The 24896-nt window shown below is 63.3% G+C and overlaps 1 protein-coding gene and 1 long non-coding RNA gene across 3 annotated transcripts; one reads left to right on the top strand and one right to left on the bottom strand.

Moving 5' to 3' along the window:
* Positions 1-438: 438 nt before the first annotated feature.
* Positions 439-12683, top strand: LOC136047792 (hydroperoxide isomerase ALOXE3-like; the record flags this gene model as incomplete). Its single annotated transcript, XM_065735083.1, is given in 8 exon segments — positions 439-641; positions 2385-2447; positions 2449-2472; positions 3598-3767; positions 5572-5693; positions 7993-8093; positions 9642-9812; positions 12426-12683. Coding segments are annotated over 8 exon segments (1112 nt in total), but the record flags the coding sequence as incomplete, so codon positions are not given.
* A 698-nt stretch (positions 12684-13381) lies between these two features.
* LOC136047791 (uncharacterized) lies at positions 13382-13863 on the bottom strand. Of its 2 annotated transcripts, none has more exons than XR_010622128.1 (3): positions 13783-13863; positions 13634-13715; positions 13382-13490 (listed from the first exon to the last, which is right to left on the bottom strand). It is a non-coding gene; the product is annotated as an uncharacterized LOC136047791 (long non-coding RNA). The 2 variants fall into 2 exon arrangements; XR_010622127.1 differs by lacking the exon at positions 13382-13490 and adding an exon at positions 13569-13585 and having other exon boundaries at positions 13627-13715.
* Between the last annotated feature and the right edge of the window lie 11033 nt (positions 13864-24896).

Raw genomic sequence — 24896 nt, 5'->3', positions numbered from 1 at the left:
CCCCTTATCTGCCCCCACACCCCACATCCCACATCTGCCCCCATGCCCCATATATGCCCCCACACCCCCACATCCAACCCCACATCTGCCCCCATACCCCACATCTGCCCCCACACCCCACATCCGACCCCACATCTGCCCCCACACCCCACATCTGACCCCACATCTGCCCCCACACCCCACATCCGACCCCACATCTGCCCCCATACCCCACATCTGCCCCCCACACCCCACATCTGACCCCTTATCTGCCCCACACCCCACATCCCACATCTGCCCCCATGCCCCATATATGCCCCCACACCCCACATCCAACCCCACATCTGCCCCCACACCCCACATCTTTCCCCACATCTAACCCCACACCCCACATCCGACCCCACATCCGCCCCCACACCCCACATCCGCCCCCATACATCCTCCCCCTTTCCCCCACAGCTGTCTCAGAGCCCCGGCCCACGGCGGCGCTGTTCACGCCATCGGACGCCCCATGGCGTTGGGTTCTGGCGAAGCTGTGGGTGCGCAGCGCCCATTTCCTTCAGCACGAGATGGTGGAGCACCTCCTGCTCACGCACTTCATCGCTGAGGCCTTCGCCGTCGCCACCGAGCACCTCCCGGCGTGCCACCCCCCTGCACAAGGTGCCCCACGGCTGCCCCATAGCTGCCCCACGGCTGCCCCATGGCTGCCCCATAGCTGTCCCATAGCTGTGCCATAAGTGTCCCATAAGTGTCCTATAGCTGCCACACGGCTGTCCCATAGCTGCCCCATAGCTGCCCCATAGCTGCCCCATGGCTGCCCATGGCTGCCCCATGGCTGCCCCATAGCTGCCCCATAGCTGTGCCATAAGTGTGCCATAAGTGTCCTATAGCTGCCACACGGCTGCCCCATAGCTGTCCCATAGCTGCCCATAGCTGTGCCATAAGTGTCGCATAATTGTCCTATAGCTGCCACACAGCTGCCACACGGCTGCCCCATAGCTGCCCCATGGCTGCCCCATAAGTGTCCCATAGCTGCCCCATAGCTGTGCCATAAGTGTGCCATAAGTGTCCTATAGCTGCCACACGGCTGTCCCATAGCTGCCCATAGCTGCCCCATAGCTGCCCCATGGCTGCCCCATGGCTGCCCCATGGCTGCCCCATAGCTGCCCCATAGCTGTGCCATAAGTGTGCCATAAGTGTCCTATGGCTGCCACACGGCTGTCCCATAGCTGCCCATGGCTGCCCCATGGCTGCCCCATAGCTGTGCCATAAGTGTGCCATAAGTGTCCTATAGCTGCCACACGGCTGTCCCATAGCTGCCCCATGGCTGCCCCATGGCTGCCCCATAGCTGTGCCATAAGTGTGCCATAAGTGTCCTATGGCTGCCACACGGCTGCCCCATAGCTGTCCCATAGCTGCCCCATAGCTGCCCCATGGCTTGCCCCATAGCTGCCCCATAGCTGTGCCATAAGTGTGCCATAAGTGTCCTATGGCTGCCACACGGCTGCCCCATAGCTGTCCCATAGCTGCCCCATAGCTGCCCCATAGCTGTGCCATAAGTGTCGCATAATTGTCCTATAGCTGCCACACAGCTGCCACACGGCTGCCCCATAGCTGCCCCATGGCTGCCCCATAAAGTGTCCCATAGCTGCCCCATAGCTGTGCCATAAGTGTGCCATAAGTGTCCTATAGCTGCCACACGGCTGCCCCATAGCTGCCCCATGGCTGCCCCATGGCTGCCCCATAGCTGCCCCATAGCTGCCCCATGGCTGCCCCATGGCTGCCCCATGGCTGCCCCATAGCTGCCCCATAGCTGTCCCATAGCTGTGCCAGAAGTGTCCCATAAGTGTCCTATAGCTGCCACATAGCTGTCCCATAGCTGTCCCATAGCTGCCCCATAGCTGCCCCATGGCTGCCCCATGGCTGCCCCATAGCTGCCCCATGGCTGCCCCATAGCTGCCCCATAGCTGTCCCATAGCTGTGCCAGAAGTGTCCCATAAGTGTCCTATAGCTGCCACATAGCTGTCCCATAGCTGTCCCATAGCTGCCCCATAGCTGCCCCATGGCTGCCCCATGGCTGCCCCATAGCTGCCCCATGGCTGCCCCATGGCTGCCCCATAGCTGCCCCATAGCTGTGCCGTAAGTGTCCCATAAGTGTCCTATAGCTGCCACACAGCTGCCACACGGCTGCCCCATAGCTGCCCCTTAGCTGCCCCATGGCTGCCCCATAGCTGCCACACAGATGCCATACGGCTGCCCCATGGCTGCCCCAAAAATGCCCCATAAGTGTCCCATAGCTGCCCCATAAGTATCCCATAGCTGCCACATGGCTGCCCCATAAGTATCCCACATATACACCACATCCGCCCCATAACCGCGCTGTGCCCCATAACTGCGCCCCACAGCTGCTGCGGCCGCACTTCCGCTACACGTTCCACATCAACATTCTGGCGCGGGACACTCTGCTCAAACCCCGGGGGAATCATCGATCAGGTGAGGGCAGCGTCGCGATATATGGGGCAATGTCGCGATATGGGGGGCAGCGTCGCGATACATGGGACAATGTCGTGATATATAGGGCAATATTGCAATCTATGGGGGGCAATGCCGCAATATGGGGGGCAGAGTCGTGATATATGGGGCAATATCATGATATATGGGGGGCAGCATCGCGATATGGGGGGCAATGTCACGATATATAGGCAATATCGCAATATTTGGTGGCAATGTCGCTGTATGGGGGCAATGTCACGATATATGGGGCAGTATCATGATATGTGGGGGGCAGCGTCACGATATACGGGGGACAATGTCCCTATGTATGGGGCAACGTCACGATATAGGGGGCAATATCGTGATATATGGGGCCGCGTCACGATAAATGTGGGCACTGTAGTGATATAGGGGTCCTATGGGGCTATGGGGTCCTATGGGCATATGTGGTCATATATAGGGCCACGGGGTCATACAGGGTCCTATGGGGCCCTAATGGTTCATATGGGGACATATGGGGTCCTATGGCCCTATGGGGTCATATATAGGGCCACGGGGACATATGGGGCCAAAGGGGGCCGTATGGGGTCCTATGGCCCTACGAGGTCACATATAGGGCCACGGGGTCATATATGGGGCCGTATGGGGCCGTACGGGGTCCTATGGCCCTACGGGGTCACATATAGGGCCACAGGGTCATATATGGGGCCGTATGGGGCCGTACGGGGTCCTATGGCCCTATGGGGTCACATATAGGGCCACAGGGTCATATATGGGGCCATATGGGGACATATGGGGGACATCTGGGGTCCTATGGCCCTATGGGTCACATATAGGGCCACGGGGTTCATATATGGGGCCATACGGGGCCATATGGGGCCGTACAGGGTCCTATGGCCCTACGAGGTCACATATAGGGCCACAGGGTCATATATGGGGCCATACAGGGCCATACGGGGCCATAGGGGGCCGTACGGGGTCCTATGGCCCTACGGGGTCACACATAGGGCCACGGGGTCACATATGGGGCCATAGGGGGCCATAGGGGGCCGTACGGGTTCCTGTGGCCCTACAAGGACCTGAGGGCGCCCTATGGGGCCCCCCCGACGTCTTTTGGGGTGGCAGGCGACGTCGATCGGTCGCGCCGGGACGCTGCAGCTGCTGGAGCGCGGCACCGCGGCCGTCACCTACGCTCAGCTCTGCGTCCCCGACGACATCGCCGCGCGCGGCGTCGCCCAAATCCCCCATTACCACTACCGGGACGACGCCACGGACATATGGGGCGCCATCCACAGGTGCCGGGATCCCCCTGAACCGCGCGGGCCCTAGAGATGCCCACGGCCCCATAGCGCGCGCGGGGATCCCCTAGAGAGCGTTGGGATCCCATAGAGAGTGTGAGATCCTATAGGGAGCGTTGGGATCCCCTATAGGAGCGTTGGGATCCCATAGAGAGCGTTGGGATCCCATAGAGAGTGTGAGATCCTATAGGGAGCGTTGGGATCCCATACAGAGCATTGGGATCCATAGAGAGCATTGGGATCCCATAGGGAGTGGTGGGATCCCATAGGGAGTGGTGGGATCCCATAGAGAGCGTTGGGATCCCCTATAGAGCATTGGGATCCCATAGAGAGCGTTGGGATCCCGTATAGAGCATTGGGATCCCGTATAGAGCGTTGGGATCCCATAGAGAGCATTGGGATCCCGTAGAGAGTGTGAGATCCCATAGAGAGCATTGGGATCCCATAGAGAGTGTTGGGATCCCGTATAGAGCATTGGGATCCCATAGAGAGCGTTGGGATCCCGTATAGAGCATTGGGATCCCGTAGAGAGTGTGAGATCCCATAGAGAGCATTGGATCCCATAGAGAGTGTTGGGATCCCATATATCCCATTGGGATCCCATAGAGAGCGTTGGGATCCCATAGGGAGTGGTGGGATCCCATAGAGAGCGTTGGGATCCCCTATAGAGCATTGGGATCCCATAGAGAGCGTTGGGATCCCATAGAGCGTTGGGATCCCATAGAGAGCGTTGGGATCCCATAGAGAGTGTTGAGATCCCATAGAGAGCGTTGGGATCCCATAGAGAGCGTTGGGATACCGTATAGAGCGTTGGGATCCCATAGAGAGCGTTGGGATCCCATAGAGAGCATTGGGATCCCCTATAGAGTGTTGGGATCCCATAGAGAGCGTTGGGATCCCATAGAGAGCGTTGGGATCCCGTAGAGAGTGTGAGATCCCATAGAGAGCGTTGGGATCCCGTATAGAGCGTTGGGATCCCATATATCCCATTGGGATCCCATAGAGAGCGTTGGGATCCCCTATGTCCCATTGGTGACCCCATATCCCAATGATGTCCCCGCACCCCATAACTGTCCCCATATCCCGTAACTGTCCCACCCCATAACCACCCCACCCCATAACCGCCCTATAGCCGCCCTATAGCCGTACCACCCCGTAGCTGCCCCATAGTTGCCCCATAGCCACCCCATAGCCGCCCCATAGCCGCCCCATAGCCGCCCCATAGCCGCCCCATAGCCGCCCCATAGCCGCCCCCCTGCAGGTTCGTGCACGGCATCGTGGCGCTCTATTACCCCCCACCCCATAGCCGCCCCATAGCCGCCCCATAGCCGCCCCGCTGCAGGTTCGTGCACGGCATCGTGGCGCTCTATTACCCCCCACCCCATAGCCGCCCCATAGCCGCCCCATAGCCGCCCCATAGCCGCCCCCCTGCAGGTTCGTGCACGGCATCGTGGCGCTCTATTACCCCCCACCCCATAGCCGCCCCATAGCCGCCCATAGCCGCCCCATAGCCGCCCCCCTGCAGGTTCGTGCACGGCATCGTGGCGCTCTATTACCCCCCACCCCATAGCCGCCCCATAGCCGCCCCATAGCCGCCCCATAGCCGCCCCCCTGCAGGTTCGTGCACGGCATCGTGGCGCTCTATTACCCCCCACCCCATAGCTGCCCCATAGCCGCCCCATAGCCGCCCCATAGCCGCCCCCCTGCAGGTTTGTGCACGGCATCGTGGCGCTCTATTACCCCCCACCCCATAGCCGCCCCATAGCCGCCCCATAGCCGCCCCATAGCCGCCCCCCTGCAGGTTCGTGCACGGCATCGTGGCGCTCTATTACCCGTCGGACGCGGCCGTGTGCGATGACCCCGAAGTGCAGCTGTGGGTGCACGAGATCTTCACCCGCGCCGTCCTCGGGAACCACCGCTCCGGTGCGGGGGAGGGGGGGGGTCTGGAGGTGGTTATGGGTCTGGTGGTGGTTATGGGTCTGGTGGTGGTTATGGTTATGGGTCTGGTGGTGGTTATGGTTATGGGTCTGGTGGTGGTTTATGGGTCTGGTGGTGGGTTATGGTTATGGGTCTGGTGATGGTGGTTATGGTTATGGTTATGGTTGTGCTCATGGTTATGGTTATGGGTCTGGTGATGGTTATGGGTCTGGTGATGGTTATGGTTATGGGTCTGGTGATGGTGGTTATGGTTATGGTTATGGTTATGGTGCTCATGGTTATGGTGATGGGTCTGGTGATGGTTATGGTTATGGGTCTGGTTATGGTTATGGGTCTGGTGATGGTTATGGGTCTGGTGCTGGTGGTTATGGTTGTGCTCATGGTTATGGTTATGGGCACAGTGATGGTTATGGTTATGGTGCTCATGGTTATGGTGATGGTGGTTATGGTTATGGTTATGGTGCTCATGGTTATGGTTATGGGTACGGTGATGGTTATGGGCACGGTGATGGTGGTTATGGTTATGGTTATGGGCACGGTGATGGTTATGGGCACGGTGATGGTGGTTATGGTTATGGTTATGGGCACGGTGATGGTGGTGGTGGTTATGGTGATGGTGGTAGTTATGATTACACTTACGGTTATCAGGATGGATATGGTTATGGTGGGGGTTATGGTCATGGATATGGTTACGGTTATGGTGATGGTGGTGGTTATGGTTATGGTGGTGGGGCTGGTTTGGTTATGGTTACGGTTATGGTGGTCATGGTTACAGTGATGGCAGTGGTGGTTATGGTTACGGTTATGGTGATGGTGGTGGTTATGGTGGCAGTGGCGGTGGTTATAGTGCTCATGGTTACGGTTACGGTGGTCACTGTGGCTGTGGTGATGGTGGTGGTGGTGGGGGTGCTGATGGGTCACTGTTGTCCCCCGTGGGTTGTGTGCAGTACCCACAGTGGCCACCAGGGGGCGACAGAGTCCCCCGTGGGTGTGTGCAGTACCCACACGGGCCACCAGGGGGCGACAGAGTCCCCCGTGGGTGTGTGCAGTACCCACTGCGGCCACCAGGGGGCGACAAAGTCCCCCCGTGGGTGTGTGCAGTACCCACTGCAGCCACCAGAGGGCGACAAAGTCCCCCGTGGGTGTGTGCAGTACCCACAGTGGGCACCAGGGGGGCGACAAAGCCCCCCGTGGGTGTGTGCAGTACCCACACGGGCCACCAGGGGGCGACAAAGTCCCCCGTGGGTGTGTGCAGTACCCACTGCGGCCACCAGGGGGCGACAAAGTCCCCCGTGGGTGTGTGCAGTACCCACTGCAGCCACCAGAGGGCGACAAAGTACCCCCGTGGGTGTGTGCAGTACCCACTGCGGCCACCAGGGGGCGACAAAGTCCCCCGTGGGTGTGTGCAGTACCCACAGTGGCCACCAGGGGGGCGACAAAGTCCCCCGTGGGTGTGTGCAGTACCCACTGTGGCCACCAGGGGGCGACAGAGTCCCCCCCGTGGGTGTGTGCAGTACCCACAGTGGCCACCAGGGGGCGACAAAGTCCCCCGTGGGTGTGTGCAGTACCCACTGCAGCCACCAGAGGGCGACAAAGTCCCCCGTGGGTGTGTGCAGTACCCACACGGGCCACCAGGGGGCGACAAAGTCCCCCGTGGGTGTGTGCAGTACCCACTGCAGCCACCAGAGGGCGACAAAGTCCCCCGTGGGGTGTGTGCAGTACCCACACGGGCCACCAGGGGGCGACAGAGTCCCCCGTGGGTGTGTGCAGTACCCACTGCGGCCACCAGGGGGCGACAAAGTCCCCCCGTGGGTGTGTGCAGTACCCACACGGGCCACCAGGGGGCGACAGAGTCCACCCGTGGGTGTGTGCAGTACCCACTGCAGCCACCAGAGGGCGACAAAGTCCCCCGTGGGTGTGTGCAGTACCCACACGGGCCACCAGGGGGCGACAGAGTCCCCCGTGGGTGTGTGCAGTACCCACTGCGGCCACCAGGGGGCGACAAAGTCCCCCCCGTGGGTGTGTGCAGTACCCACAGTGGGCACCAGGGGGCGACAAAGTCCCCCCGTGGGTGTGTGCAGTACCCACTGCGGCCACCAGGGGGCGACAAAGTCCCCCGTGGGTGTGTGCAGTACCCACTGCGGCCACCAGGGGGCGACAAAGTCCCCCCGTGGGTGTGTGCAGTACCCACTGCAGCCACCAGAGGGCGACAAAGTCCCCCGTGGGTGTGTGCAGTACCCACAGTGGCCACCAGGGGGCGACAAAGCCGCTGTTGCCCCCCCAGGGTTCCCCACGAAGCTCTGCTCGCGCCCCGAGCTCGTCAAGTTCGTCACCATGATCATCTTCCGCTGCTCCGCGCAGCACTCCGCCGTCAACAGCGGCCAGGTGGGACCGGGGGTGGCCACGGACGGAACCGCGGTGGCCACGGGGATCTTGGGGTGGCCATGGGGGATCTGGGGTGGCCACGGGGATCTTGGGGTGGCCATGGGGATCTTGCAGTGGCCATGGGGGACCTGGGGTGGCCACAGGGATCTTGGGGTGGCCATGGGGGACCTGAGGTGGCCACGGGGATCTTGGGGTGGCCATGGGGGACCTGAGGTGGCCATGGGGTACCTGAGGTGGTCACAGGGATCTTGGGGTGGCCATGGGGGACCTGGGGTGGCCACGGGGATCTTGGTGTGGCCATTGGGGGCCTGGGGTGGCCATGGGGGACCTGAGGTGGTCACAGGGATCTTGGGGTGGCCATGGGGGACCTGGGTTGGCCAGGGGAATCTTGGGGTGGCCATTGGGGGCCTGGGGTGGCCATGGGGGACCTGAGGTGGCCACGGGGATCTTGGGGTGGACACAGAGGGAGCTTTGGTGGCCATGGGGATCTTGGGGTGGCCATGGGGGACCTGGGGTGGCCATGGGGATCTTGGGGTGGCCATTGGGGGACCTGGGGTGGCCAAGGGGATCTTGGGGTGGCCATGGGGGACCTGAGGTGGCCATGGGGATCTTGGGGTGGCCATGGGGGACCTGAGGTGGCCACGGGGATCTTGGGGTGGCCACAGAGGGAACTTTGGTGGCCACTTGGTAGCCACAGCATCCAGGTAGCCACACCCAGCCCCATGGTAGCCACACCCAGCCCCTCAGAAACAACGCCCTCCCCTCAGCCACACCCATCCCATTGGTAGCCCTGCCCACCCTTCAGTAACCACACCCACCCTCAGTAGCCACACCCACCCCTCAGTAGCCCTGCCCACTATCGATAGCCCCTCCTACCCTCAGTAGCCCCGCCCACCCTCAGAAGCCCCGCCCACCCCCTGTAACCACACCCACCCCCTCAGTAGCCCTGCACACCACACTAGCCCCACCCATCCTCAGGAGCCCCGCCCACCCTCTGTAACCACACCCACCCATCAGTAGCCCCCGCCCACCCATCAGTAGCCCCCGCCCACCCATCAGTAGCCCCGCCCACCTCAGTAGCCCCGCCCACCTCAGTAGCCCCGCCCACTCCCAGAAGCTCCGCCCTCAGTAGCCCCGCCCCTCCGTAGCCCCGCCCACCCTCACGCTCCGCCCTCAGTAGCCCCGCCCACCCTCAGAAAGCTCCGTCCTCAGTAGCCCCGCCCTCAGTAGCCACACCCACCCTAAGTAGCCCCACTATCAGTAGCCCCCGCCCACCCTAAGTAGCCCCGCCCTCAGTAGCCCCACCCACCCTCAGAAGCTCCGCCCTCAGTACCCCGCCCACCATCAGTAGCCCCGCCCTCAGTAGCCACGCCCACCCTAAGTAGCCCTGCCCTCAGTAGCCCCGCCCTCAGTAGCCCCGCCCTCAGTAGCCCCGCCCACCCTCAGAAAGCTCCGCCTTCAGTACCCCCGCCCACCATCAGTAGCCCCGCCCCTCAGTAGCCCCGCCCACCATCAGTAGCCCCGCCCCTCAGTAGCCCCGCCCCGCAGTTTGATTTCGCGGCGTGGATGCCGAACGCCCCGGGGACGATGCGCCGGGCGCCGCCGCGCGCGGGGGACGAAGTGACGGAGCGCACCGTGCTGGACGCGCTGCCCTCACCCGCGGCCACCGGAGCTCTGCGGGCACTGCTCAGCGTCGTCAGCTACGAAGTGGGGGAGAGGGTGAGCGGGGGGGGAGGGGAGGGGGAGGGGGGGAGGGGAAGAGAGGGAAGGGAGAGGGGGGAGGGGAGGGGAGGGGGAGGGGAGGGGGGTCAGCTACGAAGTGGGGGAGAGGGTGAGCGGGGGGGGGAGGGGGAGGGGGAGAGGGGGGAGGGGGATGGGGAGCGGGAGGGGGAGGAGGGAGGGAAGGGGAGGGGGAGGGGGAACAACCCCCCTGCCCCATGGGACCCCCCTCTCTGCCCTATAGGACCCCATGGGACCCCCCCTGCCCCATGGGACCCCCCTCTGCCCCATGGGAACCCCCCCTGCCCCATGGGACCCCCAGTCTGCCCTATAGGACCCCATGGGACCCCAGTCTGCCCCATGGGACCCCCCCTGCCCCATGGGACCCCCCTCTGCCCTATAGGACCCCGTGGGACCCCCCCCTACCCCATGGGCCCCCCTCGCCCCACGGGATCCCGTGGCCCCCCCGAGCCCTGCCCTATGGGACCCCCCCTGCCCCATGGGATCCCAGTCTGCCCTATAGGACTCCATGGGACCCCAGTCCGCCCCATGGGACCCCAGTCTGTCCCATGGGACCCCCCCCCGTGCCCCATGGGACCCCAGTCTGCCCTATAGGACCCCATGGGCCCCCCCCCGCCCCACAGGACCCCACGGGCCCCCGCGGCCCCCCCTGAGCCCTGCCCCCATGGGCCCCCCTGAGCCCCGCCCCACGGCTGCCCTGAGCCCTGCCCCCACAGCGCCCGCTGGGCTGTTACCCGGAGGAGCACTGCACATAGAGCCCCAAAGGGACACCCCATGGGACCCCAGTCTGCCCTATGGGACCCCAGTCTGCCCCATGGGACCCCAGTCTGCCCTATAGGACCCCATGGGACCCCCCCCCTGCCCTATGGGACCCCAGTCTGCCCTATGGGACCCCAGTCTGCCCTATAGGACCCCCATGGGACCCCAGTCTGCCCTATAGGACCCCAGTTCTGCCCCATGGGACCCCAGTCTGCCCTATAGGACCCCAGTCTGCCCTATAGGACACCAGTCTGCCCCATGGGGACCCCAGTCTGCCCTATAGGACCCCAGTCTGCCCTATGGGACCCAAGTCTGCTCTATAGGACCCCATGGGACCCCAGTCTGCCCCATGGGACCCCAGTCTACCCTATAGGACCCCATGGGACACCCCCCCGTGCCCCATGGGACCCCCGTCTGCCCTATAGGACCCCAGTCTGCCCCATGGGACCCCAGTCTGCCCCACGGGACCCCAGTCTGCCCTATAGGACCCCAGGTCTGCCCCACGGGACCCCCCCGCCCCACGGCCGCCCTGAGCCCTGCCCCCTTAGCGCCCGCTGGGCTGTTACCCCCGAGGAGCACTGCACATAGAGCCCCAAAGGGACACCCCATGGGACCCCAGTCTGCCCTATAGGACCCCAGTCTGCCCCATGGGACCCCAGTCTGCCCTATAGGACCCCATGGGACCCCCCCCTGCCCTATGGGACCCCAGTCTGCCCTATGGGACCCCAGTCTGCCCTATAGGACCCCATGGGACCCCAGTCTGCCCTATAGGACCCAGTCCCTGCCCTATGGACCCCAGTCTGCCCCATGGGACCCCAGTCTGCCCTATAGGACCCCAGTCTGCCCTATAGGACACCAGTCTGCCCCATGGGACCCCAGTCTGCCCTATAGGACCCCAGTCTGCCCTATGGGACCCAAGTCTGCTCTATAGGACCCCATGGGACCCCAGTCTGCCCCATGGGACCCCAGTCTACCCTATAGGACCCCATGGGACACCCCCCGTGCCCCATGGGACCCCCGTCTGCCCTATAGGACCCCAGTCTGCCCCATGGGACCCCCCCCGCCCCACGGCCCCCCCTGAGCCCTGCCCCATGGGACCCCCCCTGCCCCATGGGCCCCCAGTCTGCCCTATAGGACCCCACGGGACCCCTCTGCCCCACGGGACCCCCCCGCCCCACGGCCCCCCCTGAGCCCTGCCCCCTTAGCGCCCGCTGGGCTGTTACCCGGAGGAGCACTGCACATAGAGCCCCAAAGGGACACCCCATGGGACCCCAGTCTGCCCTATGGGACCCCAGTCTGCCCCATGGGACCCCAGTCTGCCCTATGGGACCCCATGGGACCCCAGTCTGCCCTATAGGACCCCAGTCTGCCCCATGGGACCCCCAGTCTGCCCTATAGGACTCCATGGGACCCCAGTCTGCCCTATAGGACCCCCATGGGACCCCAGTCTGCCCCATGGGACCCCAGTCTGCCCTATAGGACCCCAGTCTGCCCTATAGGACCCCAGTCTGCCCCACGGGACCCCCCCGCCCCACGGCCGCCCTGAGCCCTGCCCCCACAGCGCCCGCTGGGCTGTTACCCGGAGGAGCACTGCACATAGAGCCCCAAAGGGACACCCCATGGGACCCCAGTCTGCCCTATAGGACCCCATGGGACCCCAGTCTGCCCTATGGGACCCCAGTCTGCCCTATAGGACTCCATGGGACCCCAGTCTGCCCTATAGGACCCCAGTCTGCCCCATGGGACCCCAGTCTGCCCTATAGGACCCCACGGGACCCCCCTGCCCCACGGGACCCCCCCGCCCCACGGCCGCCCTGAGCCCTGCCCCCTTAGCGCCCGCTGGGCTGTTACCCGGAGGAGCACTTCACGGAGGCGGCCCCGCAGCGTTTGATGGCGCAGTTCCGCCGCCGCCTGCACTGCATCTCCCGGCGCATCCGCCGCCGCAACGCCGCGCTGCCCCTGCCCTACCCGTACCTCGACCCGCAGCGCGTCGAGAAACAGCATCTCCACCTGAGCCGCCGCCCCGCGGCGCTGCGGGGGACGCCCCGACACCTCCGCAGCCGACCCCAAAAGCTCTTCTTCCTCAGATGATGACCCCAAACCTCTCCGTCCCGTTGAAGTTCTCTTTGGGGTGACCCCAAACCTCTCCATCCCACTGAGGTCCTCCTTGGGGTGACCCCAAACCTCTCCGTCCCGTTGACGTCTTCCTTGGGGTGACCCCAAACCTCTCTGTCCCACTGAGGTCCTCCTTGGGTGACCCCAAACCTCTCCGTCCCATTGAGGGGTTCCTTGGGGTGACCCCAAACCTTTCCATCCCATGGTTGACCCCTTTGGGGTGACCCCAAACCTCTCCACCCCATTGAGATCCTCCTTGGGGTGACCCCAAACCTCTCCACCCCATTGAGATCCTCCTTGGGGTGACCCCACACCTCCCCAGGTGACCCCAAACCTCTCTGTCCCACTGAGGTCCTCCTTGGGGTGACCCCAAACCTCTCCGTCCCATTGAGGGGTTCCTTGGGGTGACCCCAAACCTTTCCATCCCATTGAGGGGTTCCTTGGGATGACCCCAAACCTTTCCATCCCATGGTTGACCCCTTTGGGGTGACCCCAAACCTTTCCACCCCATTGAGATCCTCCTTGGGGTGACCCCAAACCTCTCCATCCCACTGAGCTCCTCTTTGGGATGACCCAAACCTCTCCGTCCCGTTGATGTCTTCCTTGGGGTGACCCCAAACCTCTCTGTCCCACTGAGGTCCTCCTTGGGTGACCCCAAACCTTTCCATCCCATGGTTGACCCCTTTGGGGTGACCCCAAACCTCTCCACCCCATTGAGATCCTCCTTGGGGTGACCCCAAACCTCTCCGTACCACTGAGGTCCTCTTTGGGATCACCCCACACCTCCCCAGGTGACCCCAAACCTCTCTGTCCCACTGAGGTCCTCCTTGGGGTGACCCCAAACCTCTCCGTCCCATTGAAGTTCTCTTTGGGATCACCTCAAACCTCTCCACCCCATTGAGGGGTTCCTTGGGGTGACCCCAAACCTCTCCGTCCCATGGTTGACCCCTTTGGGGTGACCCCAAACCTCTCTGTCCCACTGAGGTCCTCTTTGGGATCACCCCACACCTCCCCAGGTGACCCCAAACCTCTCCACCCCATTGATGACCCCAAAGCTCCCCAGGTCACCCCAAACCTCTCCACCCCATTGTGGTCTTCCTTGGGGTGACCCCAAACCTCTCCGTCCCATGGTTGACTCCTTTGGGGTGACCCCAAACCTCTCCACCCCTTTGATGTCTTCCTTGGGGTGACCCCAAACCTCTCCACCCCATTGAGGGGTTCCTTGGGATGACCCCAAACCTCTCTGTCCCACTGATGTCCACTTTGGGGTGACCCCAAACCTCTCCACCCCATAGATGACCCCAAACCTCCCCAGGTGACCCCAAATCTCTCCATCCCATTGAGGGGTTCCTTGGGGTGACCCCAAACCTCTCTGTCCCACTGATGTCCTCTTTGGGATGACCCAAATCCCATTGAGGGTTCCTTGGGGTGACCCAAACCTCTCCACCCCATAGATGACCCCAAAGCTCCCCAGGTGACCCAAACCTCTCCACCCCATTGAGGTCCCCCATGGGATGTCCCACCCCCCGACCCCACTGTGGTATGGAATAAAGGCAGCTCCCACCTGATCTGGGTGGTTATGGGGTCGTGGTGGCTATGGGGCACACGGCCCTATAGGGACCCACGCACACGGCCCTATAGGGATCCACACACACGGCCCTATAGGGACCCACGCACACGGCCCTACAGGACACACGCACACGGACCCTATAGGACCCACGCACACGGCCCTATAGGGACCCACCCATACGACCCTATAGGACCCATGCATAGCCCTTTAGGACCCACGCACACGACCCTATAGGACCCATGCACGGCCCTTTAGGACCCACACACACGGCCCTATAGGGACCCCACGCACACGACCCTATAGGACCCACGCACACGGCCCTATAGGACTCACACACACGGCCCTATAGGGACCCACACACACGACCCTATAGGACCCATGCACGGCTCTTTAGGACCCACACACACGGCCCTATAGGGACCCATGCATACGGCCCTATAGGACCCATGCACACGACCCTATAGGACCCACACACACGGCCCTATAGGACCCACGCACACGGCCCCTATAGGACTCACACACACGGCCCTATAGGGACTCATGCACACGGCCCTATAGGACCCACACACACGGCCCTATAGGACTCACACACACGGCCCTATAGGGACCCACCCGTACGACCCTATAGGACCCATGCATGGCCTTTTAGGACCCACGCACACGGCCCTATAGGACCCACACACACGGCCCTATAGGACTCACACACACGGCCCTATAGGGATCCACACACCACGACCCTATAGGACCCATGCACGGCCCTATAGGACCCACGCACACGGCCCTATAGGACCCAAGCACACGGCCCTATAGGACCCACAGACACGGCCCTATAGGGACCCATGCACACGACCCTATAGGACCCATGCATAGCCCTTTAGGACCCACACACACGGCCCTATAGGACTCACACACATGGCCCTATAGGGACCCACCCGTACGACCCTATAGGACCCATGCATGGCCTTTTAGGACCCACGCACACGGCCCTATAGGACCCAAGCACACGACCCTATAGGACTCACACACACGGCCCTATAGGGACCCACACACACGACCCTATAGGACCCATGCACGGCCTTTAGGACCCACACACACGGCCCTATAGGGACCCACGCACACGACCCTATAGGACCCACGCACCACGGCCCTATAGGACTCACACACACGGCCCTATAGGGACCCACACACACGACCCTATAGGACCCATGCACGGCTCTTTAGGACCCACACACACGGCCCTATAGGGACCCATGCATACGGCCCTATAGGACCCATGCACACGACCCTATAGGACCCACACACACGGCCCTATAGGACCCACGCACACGGCCCTATAGGACCCACGCACACGGCCCTATAGACTCACACACACGGCCCTATAGGGACTCATGCACACGGCCCTATAGGACCCACACACACGGCCCTATAGGACTCACACACACGGCCCTATAGGGACCCACCCGTACGACCCTATAGGACCCATGCACGGCGCTTTAGGACCCACACACACGGCCCTATAGGACCCATGCATGGCCCTTTAAGACCCACGCACACAACCCTATAGGGACCCACACACACGACCCTATAGGACCCATGCACGCCCTTTAGGACCCACGCACACGGCCCTATAGGACCCACACACACACGGCCCTATAGGGACCCACGCACACGGCCCTATAGGACACACGCCACACGACCCTATAGGACCCACGCACAACGGCCCTATAGGGACCCACCCATACGACCCTATAGGACCCATGCATAGCCCTTTAGGACCCACGCACACGACCCTATAGGACCCATGCACGGCCCTTTAGGACCCACGCACACGGCCCTATAGGGACCCACGCACACGACCTATAGGACCCACGCACACGGCCCTATAGGACCTCACACACACGGCCCTATAGGGACCCACACACACGACCCTATAGGACCCATGCACGGCTCTTTAGGACCCACACACACGGCCCTATAGGGACCCATGCATACGGCCCTATAGGACCCATGCACACGACCCTATAGGGACCCACGCACACGGCCCTATAGGACCCACGCACACGGCCCTATAGGACTCACACACACCGGCCCTATAGGGACTCATGCACACGGCCCTATAGGACCCACACACACGGCCCTATAGGACTCACACACACGGCCCTATAGGGACCACGCACACGGCCCTATAGGACACACGCACACGACCCTATAGGACCCACACACACGGCCCTATAGGACCCATGCATGGCCCTTTAAGACCCACGCACACAACCCTATAGGGACCCACACACACGACCCTATAGGACCATGCACGGCCCTTTAGGACCCACGCACACGGCCCTATAGGACCCACACACACGGCCCTATAGGGACCCACGCACACGGCCCCTATAGGACACACGCACACGACCCTATAGGACCCACGCACACGGCCCTATAGAACCCACGCAAACGGCCCTATAGGGACCCACGCACACGGCCCTATAGGACCCACAGAACGGCCCTATAGAGACCCACACACACGACCCTATAGAACCCATGCACGGCCCTTTAGGACCCACGCACACGGCCCTTTAGGACCCACGCACACGGCCCCATAGACCCCACAGAGCCGCCGCTCCCTCCCCCACCGACATCTAAACTCGGCGCACGAACGGCGGGGGGCGGGGGAGGGGGGGGGGCGTCCTCCAACGCGCATGCGCGGCTCTGGCCCCGCCCCCTCTCAGCTCCGCCCACTTTTCCCGCCGCCGTTTCCCGCGCGTAAAGGCGAGCGCGCGTGTGGAGCGTAACGTCACCGCGAGGCGCGGAGGGGAGGGGGGGGGAGGGGAGGGTTTGGGGGGGGGAGCTGGGACCCCCCATACCCTTGGGGGGTGAATGGGGCTTTGGGACCACCCCGGCAGAGGCTTTCTCGGGTCCGCGGGTGGGAGGGGCTGTGGGGATTGGGGCCCCACCGTGGGATCTCATAGGGGAAATGTGGGGTGTGGGACCCCCCCGTGGATCTCATAGGGGAAATGTGGGGTGTGGGACCCCCCGTGGGATCTCATAGGGGAAATGTGGGTGTGGGACCCCCCCGTGGGATCTCGTGTGGGAAATGTGGGGTGTGGGACCCCCCCGTGGGATCTCATAGGGGAAATGTGGGGTGTGGGACCCCCCCGTGGGATCTTGTGAGGGAAATGTGGGGTGTGGGACCCCCCCGTGGGATCTCGTGAGGGAAATGTGGGGTGTGGGACCCCCCCGTGGGATCTCGTGTGGGAAATGTGGGGTGTGGGACCCCCCCGTGGGATCTCATAGGGGAAATGTGGGGTGTGGGACCCCCCCGTGGGATCTCATGGGGGAAATGTGGGGTGTGGGACCCCCCCGTGGGATCTCGTGAGGGAAATGTGGGGTGTGGGACCCCCCCGTGGGATCTCATAGGGGAAATGTGGGTGTGGACCCCCCCGTGGGATCTTGTGTGGGAAATGTGGGGTGTGGGACCCCCCCGTGGGATCTCATAGGGGAAATGTGGGGTGTGGGACCCCCCCGTGGGATTTTGTGGGGGAAATGTGGGGTGTGGGACCCCCCCGTGGGATCTCATAGGGGAAATGTGGGGTGTGGGACCCCCCCCGTGGGATCTCGTGTGGGAAATGTGGGGTGTGGAACCCCCCCGTGGGATCTCGTGAGGGAAATGTGGGGTGTGGGACCCCCCCGTGGGATCTCATAGGGGAAATGTGGGGTGTGGGACCCCCCCGTGGGATTTTGTGGGGGAAATGTGGGGTGTGGGACCCCCCGTGGGATCTCGTGTGGGAAATGTGGGGTGTGGGACCCCCCCGTGGGATCTCATAGGGGAAATGTGGGGTGTGGGATCCCCCGTGGGATCTCATAGGGGAAATGTGGGGTGTGGGATCCCCCCGTGGGATCTCATAGGGGAAATGTGGGGTGTGGGACCCCCCCGTGGGATCTTGTGAGGGAAATGTGGGGTGTGGGACCCCCCCGTGGGATCTCATAGGGGAAATGTGGGGTGTGGGATCCCCCGTGGGATCTCATAGGGGAAATGTGGGGTTCGGGACCCCCCCGTGGGATTCTGTGAGGAATGTGGGGTGTGGACCCCCCGTGGGATCCATAGGGATGGGGGGGGACCCCCGTGATTGGGGGATGTGGGGGGACCCCCCGTGGGATCATGAGGGAAATGTGGGGTGTGGGACCCCCCCGTGGGATCTCATAGGGGAAATGTGGGGTGTGGGACCCCCCGTGGGATCTTGTGGGGGAAATGTGGGGTGTGGGACCCGCCCGTGGGATCTCGTGGGGGAAATGTGGGGTGTGGGACCCCCCCGTGGGATCTCGTGGGGGAAATGTGGGGTGTGGGACCCCCCCGTGGGATCTCGTGGGGGAAATGTGGGGTGTGGGACCCCCCCGTGGGATCTCCTAGGGGAAATGTGGGGTGTGGGACCCCCCCGTGGGATCTCCTAGGGGAAATGTGGGGTGTGGGACCCCCCCGTGGGATCTCAATGTGGGGTGTGGGACCCCCCCGTGGGATCTCATAGGGGAAATGTGGGGTGTGGGACCCCCCCGTGGGATCTCATAGGGGAAATGTGGGGTGTGGGACCCCCCCGTGGGATCTCGTGAGGGAAATGTGGGGTGTGGGACCCCCCCGTGGGATCTCATAGGGGAAATGTGGGGTGTGGGACCCCCCCGTGGGATCTTGTGAGGGAAATGTGGGTTCGGGACCACCCCGTGGGATCTCGTGAGGGAAATGTGGGTGTGGGACCCCCACCGTGGATCTCGTGAGGGAAATGTGGGGTGTGGGACCCCCCCGTGGGATCTTGTGAGGGAAATGTGGGGTGTGGGACCCCCCCGTGGGATCTCGTGAGGGAAATGTGAGGTGTGGGACCCCCCCCGTGGGATCTCATAGGGGAAATGTGGGGTGTGGGATCCCCCGTGGGATCTCATAGGGGAAATGTGGGGTTCGGGACCCCCCCCGTGGGATTCTGTGAGGGAAATGTGGGGTGTGGGACCCCCCCGTGGGATCTCATAGGGGAAATGTGGGGTGTGGGACCCCCCCGTGGGATCTTGTGGGGGAAATGTGGGGTGTGGGACCCCCCCGTGGGATCTCATGAGGGAAATGTGGGGTGTGGACCCCCCCGTGGGATCTCATAGGGGAAATGTGGGGTGTGGGACCCCCCCGTGGGATCTTGTGGGGGAAATGTGGGGTGTGGGACCCGCCCGTGGGATCTCGTGGGGGAAATGTGGGGTGTGGGACCCCCCCGTGGGATCTCGTGGGGGAAATGTGGGGTGTGGGACCCCCCCGTGGGATCTCGTGGGGGAAATGTGGGGTGTGGGACCCCCCCGTGGGATCTCATAGGGGGAAATGTGGGGTGTGGGACACCCCCCGTGGGATCTCCTAGGGGAAATGTGGGGTGTGGGACCCCCCCGTGGGATCTCATAGGGGAAATGTGGGGTGTGGGACCCCCCCCGTGGGATCTCATAGGGGAAATGTGGGGTGTGGGACCCCCCCCCGTGGGATCTCGTGAGGGAAATGTGGGGTGTGGGACCCCCCCGTGGGATCTCATAGGGGAAATGTGGGGTGTGGGACCCCCCCGTGGGGATCTCGTGAGGGAAATGTGGGGTGTGGGACCCCCCCGTGGGATTTGTGGGGGAAATGTGGGGTGTGGGACCCCCCCGTGGGATCTCATAGGGGAAATGTGGGGTGTGGGACCCCCCCGTGGGATCTCATAGGGGAAATGTGGGGTGTGGGACCCCCCCGTGGGATTTTGTGGGGGAAATGTGGGGTGTGGGACCCCCCCGTGGGATCTCATAGGGGAAATGTGGGGTGTGGGACCCCCCCGTGGGATCTCGTGTGGGAAATGTGGGGTGTGGAACCCCCCGTGGGATCTCGTGAGGGAAATGTGGGGTGTGGGACCCCCCCCGTGGGATCTCATAGGGGAAATGTGGGGTGTGGGACCCCCCCGTGGGATTTTGTGGGGGAAATGTGGGGTGTGGGACCCCCCGTGGGATCTCGTGTGGGGAAATGTGGGGTGTGGGACCCCCCCGTGGGATCTCATAGGGGAAATGTGGGGTGTGGGATCCCCCCGTGGATCTCGTGGGGGAAATGTGGGGTGTGGGACCCCCCGTGGGATCTCGTGGGGGAAATGTGGGGTGTGGGACCCCCCCCGTGGGATCTCGTGGGGGAAATGTGGGGTGTGGGACCCCCCCCGTGGGATCTTGTGAGGGAAATGTGGGGTGTGGGACCCCCCCGTGGGATCTCATAGGGGAAATGTGGGGTGTGGGACCCCCCCGTGGGATCTCATAGGGGAAATGTGGGGTGTGGGACCCCCAGGTGGGATCTCGTGAGGGAAATGTGGGGTGTGGGACCCCCCGTGGATCTCGTGAGGGAAATGTGGGGTGTGGGACCCCCCCGTGGGATTTTGTGGGGGAAATGTGGGGTGTGGGACCCCCCCGTGGGATCTCATAGGGGAAATGTGGGGTGTGGGACCCCCCCGTGGGATCTCATAGGGGAAATGTGGGGTGTGGGACCCCCCCGTGGGATCTCGTGAGGGAAATGTGGGGTGTGGGGGCCCCCCCGTGGGATCTTGTGAGGGAAATGTGGGGTGTGGGACCCCACCGTGGGATCTCGTGGGGGAAATGTGGGGTGTGGGACCCCCCCGTGGGATCTGGTGGTGGAAATGTGGGGGTGTGGGACCCCCCCGTGGGATCTCATAGGGGAAATGTGGGGTGTGGGACCCCCCCGTGGGATCTTGTGAGGGAAATGTGGGGTGTGGGACCCCCCCGTGGGATCTCATAGGGGAAATGTGGGGTTCGGTCCCCCCCCCCCCCCAAATGTCCCCGCTGTCCCCCAGGGCCGTCCCCATGGCCGCGCAGCGCTCTTCCCCACCCCCCCCGCCCCCCCCAACCCGTGAGTCGGAGGTGACATCAAAGCGACGCGTGCCCCCCCCCCACTGACCCCCCCTTCCTTGTTCCCGTTGTCCCCCCTCGTGTCCCCCCCACCCCTCCCCTCCACACACCGTGTCACTGTTGTCCCCCCCCATTGTCCCCCCCATTTCCACCCCCGTGTCCCCATTGTCCCCCCCCACGGTCCCTCCCCCACAATCCATGTCCCCATTGCCCCCCCCCTTGTACCCCCTTGTCCCCATTGTCCCCCCCATTTCCCCCCCCACACCGTGTCCCCATTGTCCCCCCCATTGCCCCCCCTTGTCCCCATTGTCTCCCCCCATTTCGCCCCCCATCCATGTCCCCATTGTGCCCCCCCTTGTCCCTGTTTTCCCCCCCATTGCCCCCCCCTTTTCCCCCACTCATTGTCCCCCCCCACACCATGTCCCCATTGTCCCCCCCCACACCATGTCCCCGTTGTCCCCCCCCACACCATGTCCCCGTTGTCCCCCCCATTGCCCCCCCTTGTCTCTCTTGTACCCCCATTGTCCCCCCCCTTGTCCCCCCTTCCATGTCCTCATTGCCCCCCCCTTGTCCCCATTGTCCCCCCCATTTCCCCCCCCTTCCATCTCCCCATTGTCCCCCCCTGGTCCCCATTGCCCCCCCCATTGTCCCCGCAGTGCCACCGCCGACGGTGACGGCACCGGAGGACGACTTTGAGGACGCAGTGCCCCACACATCAGCGCCGCAGAGGACCCCCCCCGCCGCCCCGTGGGTGTCCCCTCCCCCCCCCCCCCCAACGTGTCCCCTCCCCCTCCCCCCCCCCCCACGTGTCCCCTCCCCCGCGGTGTCACCGTGCCCCCCCCCGCAGGTCCACGGCCCAGCGGCGGTCTGGGGACAGTGGGGACGGAGGTGACGCGGGGGGACAACGTCCTCTTCCACGCCATCAGCGCGGGGCGCGCGGCCGTGCAGGTCACGTGGGGGCGTGGCACCTCGTGGGCACTGCGTGTCACCGCGTGTCACTGCGTGTCACCGCGTGTCACCCTCGTGTCACTGCGTGTCACATCGCTGTGATGTCCTGTGTCACTGCGTGTCACCTCGTGTCACCTCGTGTCACCTCGTGTCACTGCGTGTCACTGCATGTCACATCGCTGTGATGTCCTGTGTCACTGCGTGTCACCTCGTGTCACTGCGTGTCACATCGCTGTGATGTCCCGTGTCACCTCATGTCACCTCGTGTCACTGCGTGTCACATCGCTGTGATGTCCCGTGTCACCTCATGTCACCTTGTGTCACTGCGTGTCACTGCGTGTCACTGTGTGTCACATCGCTGTGATGTCCTGTGTCACTGCGTGTCACCTCGTGTCACCGCGTGTCACTGCGTGTCACACGCTGTGATGTCCTGTGTCACTGCGTGTCACCTCGTGTCACCTCGTGTCACTGCGTGTCACATCGCTGTCATGTCCCGTGTCACCTCATGTCACTGCGTGTCACCTCATGTCACTGCGTGTCACTGCGTGTCACATCGCTGTGATGTCCTGTGTCACTGTGTGTCACCTCATGTCACTGTGTGTCACATCACTGTGATGTCCCATGTCACCTCGTGTCACTGCGTGTCACCGCGTGTCACTGCGTGTCACATCACTGTGATGTCCCGTGTCACTGTGTGTCACTTCGTGTCACTGTGTGTCACCTCATGTCACTGTGTGTCACCTCGTGTCACTGTGTCACATCACTGTGATGTCCCGTGTCACTGTGTGTCACCTCGTGTCACTGTGTCACATTGCTGTGATGTCCCGTGTCACCTCATGTCACTGTGTCACCTCATGTCACTGTGTGTCACATCACTGTGATGTCCCGTGTCACCTCGTGTCACTGCGTGTCACTGTGTGTCACATTGCTGTGATGTCCCCGTGTCACCTCGTGTCACTGCGTGTCACCTCGTGTCTGTGTCACATTGCTGTGATGTCCCGTGTCACCTCACGTCACTGTGTCACCTCATGTCACTGTGTGTCACATCGCTGTGATGTCCCATGTCACCTCATGTCCACCACTGTGTCACCTCGTGTCACCACACGTGTCACGTTGTGTCACCACACGTGTCACGCATATCACCACTGTGTCACGTTGCGTCACCACACGTGTCACGTTGTGCCACCACACATGTCACACCATGTCACCACATGTGTCACGCTGTGTCACCACACGTGTCCCCGCGTGTCCCCGCAGCCGGCGGCCGACGCGTGGCTGGAGAGCTACAAACGCGACCGCACCGCTGCCGTGCTGCAGCTCTTCAACTGCATCGTGCGCTGCTGCGGATGCCGAGGTGTCCCCGCGTGTCACCACGTGTCACCACGTGTCCCCGCGTGTCCCTGTGTGTCCCTACGTGTCCCCGTGTATCCCCGCGTGTCCCCGCGTGTCCTCATGTGTCCCCGTGTGTCCCTACGTGTCCCCGTGTATCCCCGCGTGTCCCCATGTGTCCTCATGTGTCCCCGCGTGTCCCCGTGTGTCCCTACGTGTCCCTGTGTGTCCCCGCGTGTCCCCACGTGCCCCTGCGTGTCCCCACGTGCCCCTATGTGTCCCCGTGTGTCTCTACGTGTCCCCGCGTGTCCCCATGTGTCCCTACATGTCCCCGTGTGTCCCCACGTGCCCCTATGTGTCCTCGTGTGTCTCTACGTGTCCCCGCATGTCCCCGTGTGTCCCTACGTGTCCCCGTGTATCCCCGCATGTCCCCATGTGTCCTCATGTGTCCCCCGCGTGTCCCCGTGTGTCCCTACGTGTCCCTGTGTGTCCCCGCGTGTCCCCACGTGCCCCTATGTGTCCCCGTGTGTCTCTACGTGTCCCCGCATGTCCCCGTGTGTCTCTGCGTGTCCCCACGTGCCCCTGCGTGTCCCCTGTGTGTCCCTACGTGTCCCCGTGTATCCCCGCGTGTCCCCATGTATCCTCATGTGTCCCTACGTGTCCCCGCGTGTCCCCGTGTGTCCCTACGTGTCCCTGTGTGTCCCTATGTGTCCTCGTGTGTCCCTACGTGTCCCCACATGTCCCCGTGTGTCTCCGCGTGTCCCCATGTGTCCCTACGTGTCCCTGTGTGTCCCCACGTGTCTCCGCGTCTCCCCACATGTCCCCACGTGCCCCGCATGTCCCCATGTGTCCCCACATGTCCCCACGTGTCCCCACGTGTCCCCGCATGTCCCCATGTGTCCCCACATGTTCCCGCATGTCCCCACGTGTCTCCACGTGTCTCCGCGTGTCCCCACGTGTCCCTACGTGTCTCCACGTGTCTCCACCTGTCCCCACGTGTCCCCACATGTCCCCGCGTTTCCCCATGTGTCTCTACTGTCCCCACGTGTCCCCGCGTGCCACCGCCGCCGCGGGGATGTCACGCTGTGACTTTGTGTCACCCGCAGGGACGGTGACGGCGGCGATGCTGCGGGGGATGGACATGGCCGACATCGTCCGACAGCTGACGGAGAGCTTCGAGGAGGTGGGGACCGCGGGGACAGGGGGGACGGGGGGTGGGGACAGTGGGGGGACGGGGGGGGTGGGGAGAATGGGGGGACGTGGTGGGGGTGGGGACAATGGGGGGATGTGGTGGGGGTGGGGACAATGGGGGGGACGTTGTGGGGGTGGGGAGAATGGGGTGACACTGTGGGGGATGGGGACATCGTGGGGACATCTTGGGGACGGGTGGGTGTGGGGACGCTGTGAGGACTTGGGGACATCCCAGGGATGTGGGGATGTCGTCAGCACGCCAT

This window comes from Cyrtonyx montezumae, unplaced genomic scaffold (genome assembly GCF_038088225.1).
Source record: "Cyrtonyx montezumae isolate F1298 unplaced genomic scaffold, pur_monq_1.0 scaffold_182, whole genome shotgun sequence".
NCBI lineage: Eukaryota > Metazoa > Chordata > Aves > Galliformes > Odontophoridae > Cyrtonyx > Cyrtonyx montezumae.
This window is presented reverse-complemented; position numbering and strand designations above follow the sequence as displayed.